Raw genomic sequence first — 20,963 nt, forward strand, 5'->3', positions numbered from 1 at the left:
CAGTCAAAGAGTTAATTGAGTCTCGCCCCTAATATAGACGTGTCTATCATATACAAATAAAATAGATGAGGGGAAAATGACAATCCATCACATTTCCACCTTAAACAGTCATCAAATGATGGCATCATACGACAGTTTCAATTTCACTCCTGCAAGCGAGGCTCGAGCTCACATCTACTACTCGCATTGCTGGAGGCTGTGTGTACAAGTGGGGATATGCGTGTGGGCGTGCGGGCGGCTAGAGAACCGAGAGAGGGATGCAGCTGTAAATATGGTACGCACACACCACTTTCATTTTCACTTTTCTACATTTATTATTGACTCCAAGCTTTTTCATTTGGATGTTTTTGAAGATGGAGCAGACCAGAGGACCGGCGTTATCCTCCAACTCTTTTTTTTTTTGTATTATTCTTATTTAATTATGATTTCATCTCAGTGCTTGTAAAAAGTCTACTGTTGCCCACACGAGGAGAGAGATTTGCAGCAGAATTGGCACTAAAACTGTCGGTGTCCCCGCTGCCTATTCAATTGTAATAATAACTCCGTTCACCCTCCACACTATATTCAGCCGAGGTAGTGTGGGTGTCGCGTTTCCCCGCTGATGATAACAACAACAGTGCACAGCAGATAGCGAGAATCCTTAAAGGTGCCTCTTGATTAGAAATTCTAAAGCGCCACATGTGGATTTTATCAGTACATCTTAAAATAAACTCACTGTGCTCATGTGGGTGTAATCATACTGATTTGACAACGCAAAACAATTACTCTACAACTGGTGATCTGATGACGATGATGTAGTTCAAGATGCGGCATACGCATATAAGTCGGGACCCAAAGAACCCGCGGAAGCTTGTGGCATTCCCGTGATTACAAGAAACGAGAAAGTTGGCCAAAGCAATGAGAAGAAACAAGTCAGAAGCTACAAACGTCGGCAGTATAGCTTGAGCTCTGAGATCGACAGACTTGGGCCAACTGGTGGAACCAAGAGTTCGAAGCAAACATGGTGAAGCTGCATTTAGCTATTATGCTGCACATCGATGGGATAGGATGTGCCAACAGAAGTGAAGTCAGCACTGAGTGTAAATGCTTTTAAATCCAGGTTAAAAACGTTTTAAATTTTTTTAAACAGCTTTAATTAATCATGTTGTTTTTTTTCCTTTTTAATTATTATTTTTATTGTTCGCAAAATGTTTTTAAAGTTTGCTGTATAATGTTTTAATATTGAGAATGTATTTTAATTTTCTCCTTTTCCTCTGAATTTTAAAGCGTGCAATATTTCAGTTGTTTGTAATGAATCCAGAATGTATGGCATTTTTTTTGCTTATTTAATTGCATTACAGAAAATAAATGACTTTATTACAATATTCTCATTTTCTGAGACAGTCCCGTGTATATATATATTTTTTTTTAATAATCACCCTTCTGTATAGGTGCTTCAAGGTTTGTGTCGACTGAGGGCGTCCCAGGTTAAATTTGTCTGGTGTCCAAAAGGTATTTTACATTCAACAAGTTTAATGTGGGGAAATAAACCTGTATGATCCATAAATGTGTGGGTTTTTTTTTTTAGTATGGGACTGTCTGTGTTTCCACCAATTATGCACCGCAGAAACATGCACCTGTTGCTCTCTGAAGCTTGTGGAAATCTTTAAAGAGTAAAAAAAGTGATTTGACATTCTTTGCCTTTGAACATCGCCATCATTTTTTGATTGCGGAAAACCCGACGGCCTTCTCTAAGAACAGCAGAGTGAGAGGAACATATTATTATTGAAATACATGATTATTATTTAAGCAACCTTTGTGAAGTTTAAACCCGTGGCTTCAATCTATTTTAATAAGGCACAGAAGGCTTGCAAAAACTTGATACAAGCATGAGAGCTTGAAAGTCATTTTTCTGTGGGCGAGAGACAGAGTCAAGTAAATCATGGCCTGGTTGCCATCCGATCACAGTCACAAACAAAACAACTAACCATAAACACACCTAACATGCAGATAAGACCGGGGCGGAGATTTCAACCGACCTCTGACCTGTGATGCAGACTGACTGCTCATGTACACGGTGCTGCACTGTGTAGCTTATAAGCCAAAATGGAGCATTATTGTCTTTGAAAACAGTGAGCAACTTAACTGTACTCGCCATCCGCGCCGCAGTCGTATCTTACCTTAAAAAGAAAACGTGTTTACCCGTCTCTCTGCCTTGACACAATATGAGTCACGCCGTGGTGCTATTTCCGTGTGCCTACTGGCAAATTCAGCTTCTTTGTCACTTTCTCCCCATCTTTCGTTGGTCTTTTTTTTTGCCTCCTCTTGCCAACATCGTTCCTCATGATGCTGCGCTTCTTAACGTGGGTTCGATCGAACCTCAGGGGTTCGGTGGAAGTTAAAACACGCGCTTGGCCATCATTGTCACGCTGTATTGCTTGGCTGCAGGGAATTTGGTGCTATCGGTAGTCGACGTGTGGCTGTTGTGATGGTACGTCGTGTGATTTCTTTATTAAAGTAATCCTTTCATCCCTTCATATGTCGAGGAAAGTGGTCGGACAAATATGTGCAATATGCATTCACATGTATCAAAGAACATATGGTGTTCCACAAGGTTCAATTCTGGGGCCGGTACGTTTTTTTCATTGTATCAGCTGCCATTGTATCTTAAAGGGGGAGTCCCCCCCCCCCACATAAACATCAACATCCGTTTTTACTAGGGATGTTCAATAACACTTTTTTTCAGACCGATACCGATACTCAGACCCTCAGTACTTACAGATACCAACTGCCGATACCAGTACAGTGATACCTCGGCTGACGAACGCTTTAGCTCACGAACTTTTCGCCTCACAAACATTAAATTTGCGAGAATTTAGTCTCTGCTGACGAACTACTTTTTGGCGGACGAACCAAACCACGCAGTCACACGGCACCACGAGAAGCTGACGCACGCTCACGGCGTCCCAGTTCGTCACCCCCTTTCTTTGAGTGCGGACGCGGTTTGTGTTTGATAGACATTTTGAGTGTACTTTTGCTATTATGGGAGCGAAAAAGACCCCACCACAGGCTAGTGTTAAGCCGAATGCTTACCAGCGAGGGACGGCGATTCGGCGGCGCGTTTGCATTGTAGTCAATGGAGTTCGCGCCACTAAAAAAAGCGAAAGTGCCATCACGTACCTCAAAAAAGGAGAAAATCGTGCCACGGCTGTTTAGTCCCAGGAAAGAGGTGAAAGTAGTTGGCGGTGCTCACTTTTTGTTGACTCGCTAAAGTGCTCCACTTCCTTGTTCACCAAGGGACACGCCTCCTCGCACGAAAGTGCGAATGAGCGACAACCGTTCCATAAACACTCGACGCGGTGAAACGCTCGCGAATGAAGTAAGTCTACCATTGCTACTATCCTTAAGAACTACCATCACAAAGTAAAATAAAACGACTTTATTATACAGTACAATTCATTTCTTTAATTACAATACAATAGCACATTTATTATACATAAAATAAGGTATATTTTTGTGTAGTTTTAAGGCTTATTTAGTAGAAAATTATGTTTTATAGGGACCTGGGAACGGATTATTCTCATTTTAATGGTTTCTTATGGGAAATAAATGTTCGGAAGAAGAACTTTTCGGCTTACACACACTTTCTGGGAACCAAATAAGTTCGTGAGCCGAGGTATCACTGTAGTACGTTTTTACAAATAAAAAAAATCACTAAAAGATATTTTTAAACAAATATATTTCCTTGAATTTTGACAAAAAAAACAGCACAGTCACTCTTCAATAGTTGTAACACTCAAAATAAAACACAAAAATGCTCTTTTAGTTTATAAGATTCACAATTTTGAAGTATTTCCAAAGCGGTGAAGTTTTGGTGAAAAACCGCTGCAAGCTAGCGCCACTTACAGGCAAGGAGGACTCACTTAACGTCTGCCATCGCTCGCTTGTACTCGTCTGCGTCACCAGTACTCGAGTACTTGAAAAAGGCTGGTATCGGCCCATACCAATACCTGGTATCGGTACTCGCCCATCCCTAGTTTTTACAGTGCGAGTGGCTGTCCTAATATTACTTTTTTCTTTTTTTTTTTAACGAGTGTAGGAAACTGGTGGGTTTCAGTACCTCAAACCTAATGTGACGATTCGGTGTGATAAAATATGCCAAAATGAGACGATAGGCAGTAAAGACATTAACCTTGTGGCAGTTAGAGTTGACAAAAAAAATGTTGATGGCCTCGTTAGATTCAGCTACAAAAATCATTCTTCCCCATAATCGGTCTTAATGGTCATTTCGAGCAATGTCCCGATGCAGTCTTTTTGGTCCCATCACGGTCTCGTCAGACCGTCTGTCTGCTCGTGCACTTGCCAGGTCGCCATCATCCACCAAGTCAATTAACCACCTGCTGATGAGGCGCTCATCCGGCATCACATTACACTCCTCTTGACATTTGCGGAATCACTCACGGACACAATAAATAGACAGATTTATCGATGTGAACCCGTGAACTCATGGCGACGATCAGGTGGCAACGCAAGCGATTCCTGATGCACCGATCGGACTTCCCGCTGAGCATTACTAATTTGTTCATCTCCTTAATGAACATTATTGCCAGAAATCACATGAAGCCGTCACTCTGCTGTTTTTAATGACTCCCGCCACGCTCGCTGCTCACGTTCGCCGCACGCTAGCTGCTCTCGCGCGTGTGATCGATAAGTTCGACTCGAGTCTTTTCATTTCGGCGTCATCAGCCGCAGTGGGTCCGAGCGTGCTGATTATGTCAAGCGCGGAAGTTCCTGTAAATCATTCACGGATGATAAGAAGTTGCAGACTTGATGATAAGTCAAACAAGAAAACAAGTGAGTTCCTTGATTATAAAGGAAAGGCTTCATTTGCCGCCTGAGTGCTGCGGATATTCTGGGACGTGCGCACCCGAGTGTCTCCTTGACACTCGGGTGCGCACGCACCCGCACACACGTCTCATCGTGTTTTTGTGTGTACGCCGACAACAGTGTGGATTCATATAAAGGTGTGTCAGGAGGGTGTGTTGGGAAATGTAACTTTAAATTGTTTACTCTTCACCCTCTTTGAAGAATTTACAACTTGTTTCAAATCTTCCAATTGAACTGAACTGCATGGTCGAAAACAGGGGTGTCCAAACTACGGCCCGGGGGCCAATTGCGGCCCGCCGGCCATTTTTCAGTGGCCCGCGACAAATGCTAAAAATGGCATTTGACTCAGTTCAAATAAAGTAAACAAAACAAAAATGTTTGGAGATGGTCAAATTAAGAAGGGAGGGTATCGAAAAACAGCGGCCATTAAAGGTTATTTTAGTGAACTAAAACTAATGAAAAAATTAAAAACTAAAATTCAATAAACAAGATTGTTACCGAAATAAAATAAAAACAAATGTGCTTTTTCAAAAACGAAAACTGACTGAAACTACATTTTATGTTTACAAAACTAACTATAATTATAGCAAACATGCCCTTCGTTTGAGTTGAGCACAAGTAATACACATTAAAAAAAAAAAAAAAACAACTAATACTAATACTGAAACTAACCAAACTAAACAAACTAAGCATTTTTTTAAGAACTAAACTCATAAAAACCAACAGAACCACCCTGAAAACTAATAAAAATTAAATAAAATGAAAAACTCCAAAACTATAATAACCCGACTGCCATATTACAAATAAATTGGTTTATATACTGTAGCATTTTTCTAAATATGCAAAAGCACAAATAAATTATTTATACAATTTTTAGGACTAAACACAATTTCTCTTCATAACATTATGTGGCCCTTGCGTCCTTGTGATTTTCTGTATGTGGCCCTCAAATGAAAAAGTTTGGACACTCCTGGTCTAAAACACGAAACGATATTGAGTCCAGAAATCATTTCTTTGCTGTTGCGGCTCCCGTAAATGACACGCAGCACTTTATTGTGACCGAAGCTGTTCAAATCAGAGCGCACACACGTGATCAGCACAAGAACTTGTGCAGCAGCATCGTTGTGTGCGTGCGTGCCGTCCTGGCAGGCAATTAGTCATCGCTGCCGTCAACCCCGCTCAGAATACATTTATAGACAAGAAACATCGACACAAGACAAATTAAACTCATTTCATACGCTGCTTTTTGATGAATAGCTTTGATTAGTTTGAATTATTAAGCACCTGCTGTATTTAAAAAAAAAAAAAAAAAACTTTCTTGGATATGAGTGTGGGCGTGGCCACGAGCTGCCCTATGGCCAGAGAAGGTGTGGCCATACTTGACTTCAGCTGAGTTTCACCTGACAGCTAAATCAGCACACTTGACCAGAAATCAACTTCTGCCAGGCCTGAAAACAAAACAACATTCAGTTTGGATTACTTTCTGTCGTAAAAGGTACGTTAGTGTTCAAACAGTTTTGTTTTGTTTTTAATAATCTTCCTGCATCTGCTGCAGAATATAACACACTATAAAGTGTGTGTTTACCTAAGAGGCAGTTTGTCTTACTTGTGTTTGATTAGCATTGCTATTCTGGTTTATTCTGGTTTCTAAGTGTCGCGCAACAACAAGGCAAATTGTGGCGGGAGGCTGCTTGTAATGAGGATTCTTAAAACGCCAGAAGAACGTTAGATGTTCCTTTCAAGTCAGCTGAAGCTTTTAAGAGAGGCAGATGACAAGAAAATATTACATCAGGCGTTGAAATGAAGCCCGAAGATACTTTTCTAAAACAATTTTGCCACTCCTCAGGTTTAGGATGGCGCCTGCGCTGGGGCTGAAAGTGGCTGCCTTTTTTCTGGTAACAGTTCATCTGAAGACAGGTGAGTCAGATGATTTTTCTCCTCAAACTCATGAGCCAGTTCTATTTTTACACCAAACTGGCTCGGAAACGATGGCAGTCTGATTAGGCTTTGAGCAGGTTTTATGATGACTAACACAATAGGTTGGTAAATCGTGCATTTTAGTGGTCTTAATATTCGAGGCAGCGTCCACTGCATTGCAGATGTGCAATGAAGCATGTCAGTACAGTATGATGTTGCGTAACATCCACAGCCTCTCCGCTGCTCTTTAACACATTCACTGCCATAGACGATTTTAGACGTCAAAGATGATTTTTTTCCTGGACTGGCAGTGAATGAGTTAATAAAAACAATTAAGTGAGCAAACGAAGAGTCCAAGCATAAATCCCCCAAAGTCTCCTCATTGCATCACCTCATTCAGTTGTATGTATTCCGAATAAACGAGTGGCCAATCCCGACAAATTTGCATTCCGTGACACGTTTAGCTTGCCTCCGCGCTGGTACGACGCATCATCTTGAAACGACAGCATCCTGCCCAAAGCGGCGAGAGGTGCGTTTGACTGACTAATCTGAAGTTTTCCCAGAATGCCTTTATCCCATTTGTCACTTTCAGGCTCTAATGAATGACTCAGTGTACTTTTGTTTGTGGCGATAGCATTAAGGTGCCTTCAAAGTGTTTTGCGAGGAGATTTAACAGCGAGGGGTGTCAACAGTGGGGCTGACTGGATTTATCAGCATCCTCCATTAAGAAATTTCGCCAAGGTCGGAACGTCGAAATGGGAAAATGGGGCGAAGATGAATGACAACAATCGAAGTTTAAATGTGCTCGTTGCCGTCGTTTCTGCCTCCATAAAATGTCGTCTGAAGATGCAGGCTGTGGCTGCAGGCGATGCCGGAGCAGCTCCGCTGAGCTTTTTGAATACATTCACTCTTGACTGTTATGAATACTGGTCATTACAAAAGAATGTATGCATTGAGACGGCATACATAGGTTATGATGTAAACATTATCCTCCAACAAACCTTTGAATGTTTTAATTGCAGTATGGAGGCCAATTAATTTCCGAGCAGAACTGCTCTCTTTTTAGGAGCACAGGCCCTGAGCTTGAATGCCATTAAGCGGAAACTGTCATGCATTTTAAACAGATTTTCTTTTCACTTTTTTTTTTGGGTTACATTACTCTTGGTTTTGGCTTCTACAAATTGTACAACAAGAACTGCACTTCATGGAGGAGAAATAAATTGGACTAATAATGAGAACAAAAAGCCCGTCACTTGAAAATATTTCATATTTCTCTGTCAATATTGTCTTGGCAGCAGTTTTTCATATGCAATATATACACAGAATATACCATCAGTGTCCAAACTACGGCCCGGGGGCCATTTGCAGCCCGCCGTCCATTTTTCAGTGGCCCGCGACGTATGTTAAAAATGGCATTTGACTCAGTTCAAATAAAGTAAACAAAACAAAAATGTTTGGAGATGGTCAAATTAAGAAGGGAGGGTATCGAAAAACAGGTGCCATTAAAGGTTATTTTAGTTCACTAAAACTAATGAAAAAACAAACTAAAATTCAAAAAACAATATTGTTACCGAAATAAAATAAAAACGAAAATGCTTTTTAAAAAAATGCTACCTAACTGAAACTACATTTTATGTTTACAAAACTAACTTAAACTAACTATAATTATAGCAAACATCCTTTGTTTTAGTCTTTGGTAATTAATTTAATGCATGAATCTTTGGGGATGATTTCAAATGCAATTTTTAGTAGATTTATTTTGATATAAACTGGAATAATTACGTTTGAAAGTATGTCACACAGAAGTGACGTCATCTAGCAGCACCCCTGGTATATACTTTGACATCATTTTTTTCCTGGAGTTTCATATAGAAATGCATACACACAAATGTATTTCATTAAAATCAAGAAAACAGAATATCTCACCATTATTTTTTGAGACCAATCCTCCACTAAAGACTCGAGACTTGATTCGGACGGACTCTTCTTTTGGGACTCGTGAGTTTCATAAGTCTGTATGGTGTGGCTCGCTCGCATTTTCTCCCATTACTCCAAATGTTAATCGCTCTCTCCCTACCGACATCGACACACAAACGATCACCAGCGCGGCAAACCCGAAGCAACAGGCTGCCGCGGCGCTGCCGTTTGTCATAGCTTTTGCTTTGAAAGACTTTATCCAGCGAGTCGGACTTGAGACTTGTGTGTATTCTGAACTTCCAACTTGTGTGAACTCATAGACGTGACAGACGCCATGCAGGTGACCTCGGCGGGCCCGCAGACCATCCAGAAGTCCAGGGGCGAAAAGGTCCTGCTCGGGTGCACCTACACGCCCGGACTCCAAGACACTGGCGAGCTGGACATCGAGTGGTCCAACGTCAGCCCAGACATGACGCAGAAAGACAAACTGGTATGCGTACCATGAAACACACAGTGAGGAATGTTTTGCGTCTTCGCAACGTCATATTTTAGCTAACTAGAGTCGTAGTAAAACCCGTTTTTCCTCTTTCATCGTCACTCGCTGTCTGTTTGTCAGCTGGTGGCCTACACGGAAGGTCGTATCATCAACTATGACCCCAGCGTCACTGGCCGGCTCAGGTTCACGGGAGACTTCAAGCAGGGGGACGCGTCCATCTCGCTCTCCGATTTGAGGCTCTCCGACACGGCCACCTACCAGTGCAAAGTCAAAAAGGCGCCAGGCGTCGACACGCGGAAAGTGACTGTTGTTGTCATGGGTGAGGAAGAAATTCTCCTCAACTGGTATTACCAGTTCATTTACTCGCTACGCATTCTAATGCAATCTAAAGTCATCGCCGCGTTCTGTCCTGCAACTCCCAGTGACACGTGATTTCCCTTCTTTTTTTTTTTTTTTCTTCTCGCCAGTTCCCCCGTCGGTGCCAAAATGTTGGGTTGACGGCAAGGAGGAGAAAGGCGGCCCAGTCACGCTCCGCTGCAACTCGCAACAGGGATCCGCTCCTCTAACGTACACGTGGACGAGAGAAAATGGTGGCGCAAAAGCACCCCTGGCTGTGCCGCTAAGTACGCCGATTTCAATTCCGGGAAGCAGAAATGTGCGACAACACCCAAAGCGTGACGGCTTAATGACACGTTCCTCCGGGACGTCTCCTTTTCAGACACGCAGAATGGCGAGTATTTGATCAAGAACCATTCAGACAGCTACGCTGGAACTTACGTGTGTGAGGCCAAAAACCCTGTTGGCAAAGCTCAGTGTAAATATGCACTGCAGGCACACAACCGTAAGTAAAGCAGATCATCGGTCCTAATTTGACTTTCAGAACCTCTCAGGGACATCTTACATTCCCAAGATGTTGCCTTTTGGCCAACTCGTGTTCTAGGGTGGACATTTCCATAAAGTCAAAAAGAGGACATGTTAAAAAAAAACAAAAAAAACAGACTTGCCGTCCATTTTCATCAACAATAAAGTTTTGCATCGTTTATAGATCATGTATGTGGAGCTAAATTGTAAAAAAAAAAAAAATAAGTCAAACTTTTTGACGCCCAAAAGCCAGCTGAGATCGGCTCCAGCACCCCCCGCGATCCTTGTGAGGAATAAGCGGTCAAGAAAATGGGTGGATGGACTTCTTGATTTAGTTTGCAGAATTATGTTTTTACTAAGCAGTGACATGCTTCTGTAAAAGTGCAACGTGCGCACAAAACATAACTTATTCTAAAAAGCAAATAACGAGGAAAAAATGTCTTCAAGGATGACGTCCCTGCTGCTCGCCTCGTGCTTTTATGCTTTTCCGTCCCCGCGTGACGTTCTACGGCTGCTTTGCCCTGACTGCTTACGTCCACATCACACTGGCAAAGAGTGCAGAAACCGTGAAACGAGTCTCGACTGCTCTTGGCCAGGAAATTGTGCTCTTTCGTCCATTCAATGTTAAAAGATGTGCGGCGTTTTGGCATTTTTGCTAGCGCTGCCTTTTTTTGTTTTTTTACTTGCTAGCGCTGCTGTCAAAGAAGATGGCGAGGAAATGACGTAGTCAGATAGCCACTTGCTTTTTTTTTTTTAAGGATGTTGGGTCTCATAAACTCAACCTCGGCTTATTTTCTTTAAAAAGGAGAACAAACCTGTCACGGTTTGGGTTGATTTTGTTACTTTTGTCAGGTTTAATTTTGGTTTAGTTTGATTTTGTACCCATGTTTCTTTAAGTTTCAGCCATGATCTGTGTTCGGGCTGGGTATTGCCGCCAACCTCACGATACGATACGTATCGCGATACGTATCGTATCACAATACTTGATCTTCAAGGCGATACGTATCCCGATATATTACATTAATTTACTTGCATAACAGTCATATGCATACCGAAAGGATATGTTTGTTATGCTGACTGACAAAAATATTTTTGCCTGGTTTAAATGTGTGCAAGGAGCAACTTTCACAGACACACCAGGAAAATTTATCAAAGGCATGAGCCGATATGAGCAAAAATATCAAAGTATTCAAATTACAGCTCTAAAATGTGCTTATTTGAAATATTTGGGGAAATAAAAACAGCATTTTTTTTTCGTGTAACACATTCTATTTAATTTTTAAACAAAATATATGAATATTGGTATAAGTTTAGAAGCAAATAAATGTTGATATTCTTCCTCTGTTTTCATTTTTCTTCGCAAGACACAGTGTCCAATCACCAGTGAGCTATTTTTGCATTAATTGAAGTCAATTAACTTCAAAGACGCTGCTGGTTTTTATTTTTTTTAGTACAATGTAGGCTGCAAAGGCAAACGTTAACTGCCTATTTAAAGATAACGAGCAATATCGATTCCTGCGTATCGAGACATGATACCTGTTTCACACTGAGTGTCTGGAATATTTCCCAGCCGAGCTGAATGTGTCATGGGTGGAAAAACTTGTTTTATGGGCACTTACGGTGTAAAGCAGGGCAGAAGATTGTTTGGTCACGGGAAGACTTTATGAAATCAAAGATTTACTTGCTTGTTTAATTTTACACTTGATGCTGGGCAGACCCAGCGACTTGTAAACAAGTAATTGAAAAAGTCAATTTTCCATAGTAGCTTATATCCCCTTTTAAACTTGGTTAATTTAGTACCACTCTGACGGTGTCAATCAATTCTAAACAAAATGATCTTTGTAAAGTCAGCTCTTGTATTGGATCTAAGTCATCATAAAATCGCGCCAACTAAAATGACATCCTGTCTTGCAGCCACCAATAAAGTGGGCGTGATAGTCGGCGCCGTCATCGGCGCTCTGCTCCTCCTCCTCCTCCTCCTGCTCGGCATCTGGCTCGCGGTCTGCTGCTGCCTCAAGTTACGCTACGAGAAGGAGGTTGCCAACGAAATCAGGTATTGCGTCCGAGAGCGGCGTCCGTTTGTTATTCCGCGAGTTGACGCCTGCGCGTTCCTTCAGGGAGGACACCCGCGCCCCCGAGAGCCGCCCCTCGAGTCGGAACTCCAGCCAGCGCTCGGTGTTGGGCTACCGCACCCACCAAGGGGTGTCGTACAACTCGGTGGGGAACCGCCTGCCCAGCGTCAACGAGTCGAACGCGAGCAACAGGTCCTCGCAACAAAGCGGTTCGGTGCGGAAACCCCTTCCGCCGCTCAAATATGACCATCGCTATGGTTACCCAGTCTAACGGCTATCTAGACACAATGGACTTCTGAAATGAAGCGCAAGAAAAGAACCTTTTTTACTTAAATGGAAAACATTTTTTACTTTAAGTGTTAAAAAAAAAAAAAAAAAAAAAAAAAAAAAAAAAAAAAGTCTTGGAAGAAATGTTATGCCAAATGGTGTCTTGCAGGATGTTAAAAACAACCATGAAGGCCTATAGACTCTTCTTTTGACGTCACGTTTGTACACCGTGTGTGAAGGCTTCTATGTTAGCGGGCACGCGATCGAGTGAACTAAGTTTTGTTTGTGTTCACAACGGTGACCACCTGTGCAATATGGTTGCTCTAATCGCTCAAGTAGAGATAAGAAATCCTTCCTATCTGATACCGGCAGTGATTGTAAACCGGGAAGGTGAGACGAGCACGCACGATTGTTATCAAAGCTTCCACTTTTCAGGATATGTGGGCTCCGATCACTTAATATCAGCTACTTCCTGTTAATTATGTCGGAATAGATCTTTCCCACTTGCTATTTTCACAGAATCACAACACTTTATACTCCGACTTGATGTCTGCTGAGCGATTGCGAACGAATGTATCCCTTTGTAGCCAGCTAAGCTAGCTTGACAGGCTTCGCCATACAGCAAGACGAGTTTATCCGGTCACAAACGATTTGATGATGTTTTACACCATGTAAGTACCGTGCCAACCAAAAGTAACACACCTTTGCTGTCACAAGACAAAAAGATCTTCTGTCTTTTTACGTAACGTCTTCAAACGACTGGTTCCAATGTGTCAATGTAATGAGCGGGTGTCCTAATAGGGACCTTTTCCTCAAAACTAGACACGAGTAGACCGATTGTGTGCGTGTCCTCGAAAATGTTGGCCAGAAATTTAGCATTGTGGATAAAATGACGCCAGGGGCAAGAGTCTGTGGAAAATATGCCGATACTTCCAGTCCATGACTTTAATGGAATCGGACCTCATCTATTGGACTGGAAGTCCTTCATGATGCACTGAGTTTTGTATTATTGTCAGTGTGGTAAATATGTCAATACAGTATAGCATTATTGATTTATGTAAGTTGTAAATAAGAGTTTGTATTATGTACTTCCTTTTGGTGTCAAGCTCCTTCAATCCATTTTGCTCAATAGGTAAGCACAATAAAAGAGTTTTAGAGAGTTAATACTTCAGTGTCTGTATCCCAGTTTTTGTTTGCTGACCTAATGGCTCCGAATTCCAAATCAGGTGTAATGAACCACCAGAGATGACACTTTACGTCCTCAGAGCGGCCCATTTAAAACAACCAATTTGGGAGCGTCTGGAGCAAGGCATTAGCATGCAGATGTCATTCTGCTGTAAACAAATTACCATCTCAAATTCTGACGATGCGCATAAGCAAGGCCAGGCAGTCGCTTTTCCTCTGGCCTTCTATTTGCCTTTTGGTAAATGTCATTTGCTCAACAGCGTGTTGCGCCATTGCCTTGTGTGTGTTTGTTTCTTGAGCAGCAACCAGTCAACTATTTTTATTTATTTATTTATTTATTTTTTTTAAAGTCTAATAGCTATTTGGGGCACTAACCCTGAGTTGCCTGTCGGTTCAGGCCGAGTCAGCCTACGGACCATCCTCGCTTTCATTTTGCCTAGTCGCATTTCTTTTATGTGTACAGTATGTTGAATTAATAATAGCTGCAGCATGGAGGCCACATGAGGACTGCCGGTGACAAATTCTGCCCTGGGTCACCTTCTAGGCAGCCGTGGAGGAGGATGAGGAATCCTTCACTTGAGTGAAAATCCCAACATGAAGCCAGTATAGTAATGCAATTGCGCTACTATGAATATGTTATGCGTACTATTGCATATACAGTATGAGGGATCTTTGATACTACTTTTTTTTTTTTTTTAGAAAAAGATTTCTAAAGACTTATAAATCCCAATACAGCATTGTCCTTCAAATGTCATAAATGTGATGGCAATTTTCTATTAATGTTCCAATTTGTCAGACAGTTTAGTTCTTCATTACAAAACAGCCACAAGAGGGCAGCAATGCAAGTACCGATACCTTAAAGCGACAGTGTGTAGAATTTAGCGCCATCTCGTGATGAATTCAGAGAATGTAAGTTGGAAGCGTGTGCGTTGAAGCATGGGCACTACAGTTTCTCAGAGAGACCACAATTTGCAAGCCAATTACTACGTTCGCCAAGTTCTTCACTTTCGGGTATCCGTAACAGAAAGATGAGTGCAAGACATTTCAGCGGTACTCGCCCATCCCTCCTCAATGTACTATACTGCCTTGTTGTTTAATTGTGTACAATATTCATGCTATAAGTGCTTTGCAATTAGATTGTTCAAATTGTGATTATACCCTCATGTTTTAAGATCATTGTTTTGGGGAGAGCTCATGTGCTGGTTCCTTGACATCGCGGTCGCCAGGGGGCATCGGTAAGAATGCGAGGAGATGATTCTGTTCTCTTTTTATTAGTCTAACTATGGGTGTGTGGCTACTTTGTACAAGTTATTGTATGTGTGTGGTTCTGTACCACAAACAAAATAAAGACGTATCAGACACAAAACTTTGTAAGGTACACAAATAAACAAAAACGCCTCAGTCGAGAGTAGCTTATAAATGAATTTAGGATGACTGGGCCATCAGCACACGAGCAATTAGCATTAGCATATGTAAACAATGGTAAACGGCCCACGGATATAACAACACTGAACTACACAATTTGTGCATTAATATCGGGCTATTCACACAATACTTACTTTGATATGACGCACACTGTAATTGGCACAGACTGACCCAACTGCGGTGTCTGCACATCAACGTCGTGTATAACTTAATGAGCCTTGACAAGCGGTGCGCTCTCAACAAAACTCAGCCAACTTCTGGTTGGCTACAGCGACTGTCAATCACACGGAAAAGTCTAGACGGGCCCCGTCCTTCGTCACAATCATCATTATTACTTATTATATTGATTTTTGCCCTTTTTCTGTAGTATACTTTTGTTCATAAAAGTAAAGTCCCTAATACTGCTCTTACTTAATGGGGTGATGTTAATGTGGTTTGTTGTTAAAGGGGAAAAAAAATGGACTTCAGTTTGGTCTATAAGCAAATCACGTTTGTTTGGAATCCTATTCAAAATTCAAAACAAGCCAAAGGATTCAATTTTGACAACTTCTCACCTGAAGCACTTTTTTTTTAAGCTTCAAATCTATTTGAATGCTGTCAGCTTCTGTATTAGTTATTTCTTTTAAATGTCCCCCTGTTGTGTTTGCCCAATTTAAATGGTAAAAGGTGTGCATGCTGGAAAGACAAATGTTTCACACACAAGCATGTCCCACAGTAATGAACCCAGCAAGAAGTGTTGAAATGAAGATGATGGCTTGCAAATATTTGTCTGGCAGCTTCAATCAGAAAAGCTCATTTCCTTTTAATTTCACTCCGTCATGGCACAACTTTTACCTGAAAAAAAGTGCAGGTTTTTTTTGTTTGTTTTTTTTAGCAAACTAAGCTTAGCAGGTATTTACTTTCTTGTCAGTGTTTTGTTTGTTTCGTTTTTAGGAAAAAAGATTAGATCAACTTCTTGTGACTTATCTGTGCATTTAAAAGCAGCATTAAGAGATGACAAACAGCGCTGAGTACCCTTTTGTTAGAATCTTCCTACAACCGCATTCACTTAACCTTTTCGTCAAGGTGATCGGAAGGTTACGTGCTTTTCTTATCATGCAAATGGGAGCGCGGGTGTGTGGTCTGGTGTTTGTAAATCAGCGGCCAGGCTGCTGGATGGATGGATGGATGGATGGATGGATGGATGGATGGATGGATGGATGGAATACCCCTCGCATGCTCGAGTCCCACCGAGCCGTCATGGCGCACGGATCACAAATACAGCAAAGTCGCCGGCTCAATCGCGCTATAAGCGCAGATCGTCCGCGTCGCGTGAATGCAAATGCGCCCTCATCACTTCCTGTGGTCTCAGCTGATGCAAATCACATGTAATGCTGGGACGTATAAATCCCTTCACCTTTGCTTGTGCGTCCTTTGGACGACTTCAGGCGAGGATTAATGTTTGGAATCAGATGTGATTCTTCAGAGCTGGTGTTGAAAAGGATTGTCAGGAAGATGTAAGAAGAACTCTTAAGTAGGATTGTAAGTGATAAAAAAAATAAAAAAAAAAGACAACAGAAGATTTAAGCTTATAAAAGGAAGACTAAAAACAGCAGGAAGTGGAATAAATGTGAGGTTTGTCCATAGAGAGCTTCTCATCATGCTGGGGACAAACAAAATGTCCTTGTGGCTCTTGACGGGCTTGTCGGCCGTCAGCACCGTGTTCTTCAACCTCTACATCGTCCTGATGAGCGTCTCCAACTCCAAGCAGAAGAAGCGGTGGAGCCCCAGCGAGAGCATCATCGTCGCGTTGTCCTTAGCCAACATCGCTCACCAGCTGGTCTGCTACTTCTGGATGAGCATGGACGAGGTGGACACCGAGTGCCACATCGCCCACACGCCCTACACCGTCATGCTGGTCCTCACCTTCAGCCTCAAGTTCACCATCATGTGGGACAGCAGCTTCCTCACATTCTACTACAGCACCAAGCTGGTGAGCGCGCCCGACCGGTGCTACGCGCACGTGCAGGCCGCCATCATCAAGCACGCGACGCTGGCCGTGTTTGTCGTCCCTCTGAGCGGCCTGGGGACCTGCATGCCCATGCTGGTGGTCTTCCACCCCGCCAACGACACCAAGGTTGACCAAGACTGCGGGGTGCTAATGCCCGACACCAAGCCGGGCAAGATTTACGAGGCCCTCTACCTGGTCCTCGCCGACGTTCTGCCGGGGATGCTCATGATCAAATGCTGCGTCTCCATCTCGCTGCACCTGGCCGTGCATCTGCGCCACATGAAGGCCAGCACCAACGGCGCTCACGTCCCCAAGCTGGGCACTCAGCGGAGGGTGATCCAAATGGCGCTCTCGCTGGTGGCCGTCTTCCTCCTCTTCCTGGTGGTGGACCTGTACGTCAACTATCAGATAGTCGTGCATCACGAGAACGCCATCACGCTGACGTTATTCTTCACGTCCGTCTATACGACAGTTTCCGCCATGGTGCTGATCTATGGGAAAAAAACTCTTTGGAAAGCTCTGATCCGTGAATTTAATAACTGCACGGATGCGTATCCGTGTCTGACTTGTCTGAAGGTGCCTGAGCAGAAAGGCCAATCCACCAGCACCCCTGCAAGGATCAAGAACTGAAGGGCCCGTTTGCTTGGCGCGATAATCCACTGATTTTCCACATTCTGCTGTGAGGAATTATCCAACTTCACTTCACCACTTTAAATCAGGGGTGTCCAAACTTTTGATACAGGAAAATAGAAGGTAGCAGGAGCAAATTGTTTATTATTATTATTATTTTGCTTTAACACATTAAACATACTAAAACCAATTAATTAGGCAATTGCATTTTTTAAATATATAATATAGTCATTTATTTTGAAAAAATGCTATGTCAACACTTTCTGTTAAAGAGGAAGTTAACTTTATGTATTTACAATATATGGATGGATGGACGTTGTGCACCCCCACTAGTCTAAACATGTCATTCTGATTAATATTGTGTTTGTGAAAAATGAATTGAGCAGTAAAATCCACCCTTTTTTATCCACGTCGGGGAGGCCATTTTGTCACTTGCTGTTGACTGAAAATGACATCGCAGTTGCTCAAGGCTCCACGACCAATCACGGCTCAGCGGTTTCCTGAGTTTGGTCATGTGACATTCACAAGCTGAGTCATGATTGGTCATTAACTGACCCTTGGGCAACTGTGATGTCATGTTCAGTGGACAGCAAGTAGCAAAATGGCCGCTCCCTGAGATGGATAAAATACGGAGGATTTTGCAGCTTTGTACATGTTCTACAAATACAATATTAATCAGTATACCATGTTTAGAGTAGCAACATAGAACAAATGATTGTAAATGAAATGTTTGACAAGACTTCCTCTTTACAGCCAAAAAGGCAAAAGAATTTTTTTGTTTTTCAAGTTCGCAAATGGGACCTTGTCATTGCAGAAAATGGAGGAAATAATTTTTGTCTCTGAAGCTGAATTTTCTTTATTTTTGATAGTCACACATTCTATTACTGTTGTAGCTGTACATCGTTTTGTGTCTTTGCATAATTATAAAAGCTTTAATAGTGGTCGCAGTAGTCCTCATCGCTCACATCACATCCCCACTTTTTTTTTTTTTTTTTTTTTCCAAAAGCCTCACTTCAAACAGTGCCCACACACCCACCCTTTTCAATATAGCATTGCCGGCCATCAGTATATCTCACAGGCCATTAAAAAACTGTGGACGGGCCACAAATGGCCCCCGGGCCATAGTTTGGACACCACTGACCTAAATGGTTGGGAAATTCTTATTTCCTTGAAGTGGTGTGTCTTTCTTTATCTATGCTAGCAATGTATCGTGAAGATGAATCAGAATAATTTCTCTTGGATGGCAGAAGGTACAATGAATCATTCACTCGTGAATCCTTGCAAGGATGTCATGTTTATGTTCAGCTAAACAGGATCATATTTCACTTTAGAGAAAGTCCATTTGTGAATAATTTGGGACAAGATCATTATTTCAATGATCATTATATCAGTCCTTCTGTGTGTGTGGTGAGAATTTTCTAACATATAAAAAGTGCCTGGGCTCAATAAATTGACTGAGCATACAAAATGTATCGTGTGCCCAAGTAAGTCAAAGTCAAATGTATTTATACTGTCTAGCCCTTAATTACGAGTCTCAAAGGGTTTCACAAGCCCATAGTTGACAAATATAAATAACATTGCCTCATCTAAACCACCCAAGAGAACAAAAAATAAAAAATAAATTCCCCCCTCCAACATTTAACACATAATGTTAATTTTACAATGTTAGCTAGAGCTAACAGCTAGCTAGAGCTAGTTAGCTAGCATGAGAGTCAATTTAATAAAAATGGAGCATTGTAGGAAGACGGCTTCGTAGATGTAGGTCCTCCTCAAACCCTCATGGTCAGGAGAACCCGGTTTGAAATTCAAATTCTTCGTTAATTTCAAGCTTGGCTCAAGAACTTTCTGTTTGGAGTTTGTACGTTCCTCTGGCACTCTGTGTGGGTTATCTCTGAATCTTGTGACGCGGATGATCTGAAGTGTTTCCTGGTGGGCAACAGTTAAGGCAGGTGCTGGGCAGGGTGAAATTGCTCCTTCAAGAAGGTGCAAGCAACGAGGGGGGGGGGGGGCTTTCAGTGGTTTTTAGGATTCACAGAGACTGCTACATTTTAATACTAGAGGTAGAAGAACATGGAGGGGGGTTTAGAAAACATCAACATGGCCACTCTTTATTTCAAAGTTTAATTTCAACTACATTAAACATCAAAAGCAGAGAAAAGTCTCACCTTAATGTGTCTGATTTGAACTCTCTTAAGCAGCCACTCAACCATAAAATGAGGTACATAATGAAAACTAATGCTTAGTTTTGGTTGAAGGTATGCATTTTTGTGACATTTCATTCATTTTTTCGTGACTAAGGACACCTGGAATCGGTTCCAGCTTCACAAGAGCCTGAACATGATGAGTGGTATCCAAAATGGAAGAATGAATATAATTATCAGACATCTCCATATTTGTCTGGGCAAAAACTTGCATTTCACAAGAGTTGGGTTCAATTACAATGGCGCAAACAGTGAATATGTAATTAAGATTAAGAAATGCTGTGTCTGTGCATACTTATTTTTGTTCGGCGCGCGCATGTGCGTACGTACGTACGTGTCACTTCCCGTTTTGCTCGAAACTTGACAAATACAATCTGCGGAGAGTTAGATCTGCTGTGCACACATCACAAGCCACCAAATTAAGTGCTCACTATTCGGATCACATGCTCATCACACAGAACCTGCAAATGTAAATATTTCATTGCAACATATAACTGTGAGGCACAAGCATAGTGGACTGGACAGTGTCGTCCCCCTTCAAAAATGTTGAAAAATACATGTGACATTGAGGGCACAGAGCATATTAATAAAGCATGAGCTACCCACAGCCTGAATAGTCTTTTATTTTAGTTGTTTAAATCAACGAAGGTTCTTCTTCAGGTCAGCAGAAAGCACCCTCAGCATTAAAGCACTGCAGTGAAATACGCACACGTGACGTGACGTGCAGTGTATATATTAGAAGTGAAAGTAGATGTGGATTGTGTCAAAGTGTGTGAAGGACCTGAGGTGTTCCTGAAAAGTGTGCTCATGCCACACAAATTTACCCTCAGCAACGAGGAAATAAAACACATTTGCCACACTCGAGTGGTTTACACCCCGTGGCACCACCCAGTTGAGGTTCGAAGATGGGATCAATCCCGTACGCCCGCAGCAAGCCGACGGACAAAGTTAAGGAAGGCGCGCGTTTGCTTTTGATGGAGAGCAGTTCAATCATACCGAGGCTGCGGCCGCCATCATTTACTGTCTTTATCCGTTGGAGCGGAGCCGCGGAATAACACACAAGGAATAAATACATCCAAAATGGAGATGTTTTCTGAGCAGGCCTATTTTTATGGGTCGTTTTTGCAAATTTGCCG

The 20,963-nt window shown here is 42.1% G+C and overlaps 3 protein-coding genes across 3 annotated transcripts in view; 2 read left to right on the top strand and 1 right to left on the bottom strand.

The window, feature by feature from the left end:
- The window catches only part of LOC144019245 (uncharacterized), a 47,083-nt gene that overhangs the window by 24,551 nt on the left and 1,569 nt on the right, over positions 1-20,963 (bottom strand). The window lies entirely within an intron of this gene.
- On the top strand, positions 6,241-13,562 carry vsig8b (V-set and immunoglobulin domain containing 8b). Its single transcript, XM_077522850.1, has 8 exons — positions 6,241-6,361; positions 6,713-6,783; positions 9,021-9,190; positions 9,317-9,515; positions 9,664-9,819; positions 9,915-10,037; positions 11,972-12,110; positions 12,175-13,562. Exons 2-8 carry the CDS (start codon positions 6,720-6,722, stop codon positions 12,398-12,400), a joined length of 1,077 nt encoding a protein of 358 aa, XP_077378976.1. The 5' UTR covers positions 6,241-6,361; positions 6,713-6,719; the 3' UTR covers positions 12,401-13,562.
- On the top strand, positions 16,646-17,626 carry tas2r202 (taste receptor, type 2, member 202). Its single transcript, XM_077521866.1, has one exon. The coding sequence runs from the start codon at positions 16,646-16,648 to the stop codon at positions 17,624-17,626; it is 981 nt and encodes a 326-aa protein (XP_077377992.1).

The sequence above is a fragment of the Festucalex cinctus genome, chromosome 5 (assembly GCF_051991245.1).
Source record: "Festucalex cinctus isolate MCC-2025b chromosome 5, RoL_Fcin_1.0, whole genome shotgun sequence".
NCBI classification, from domain to species: Eukaryota; Metazoa; Chordata; class Actinopteri; order Syngnathiformes; family Syngnathidae; genus Festucalex; species Festucalex cinctus.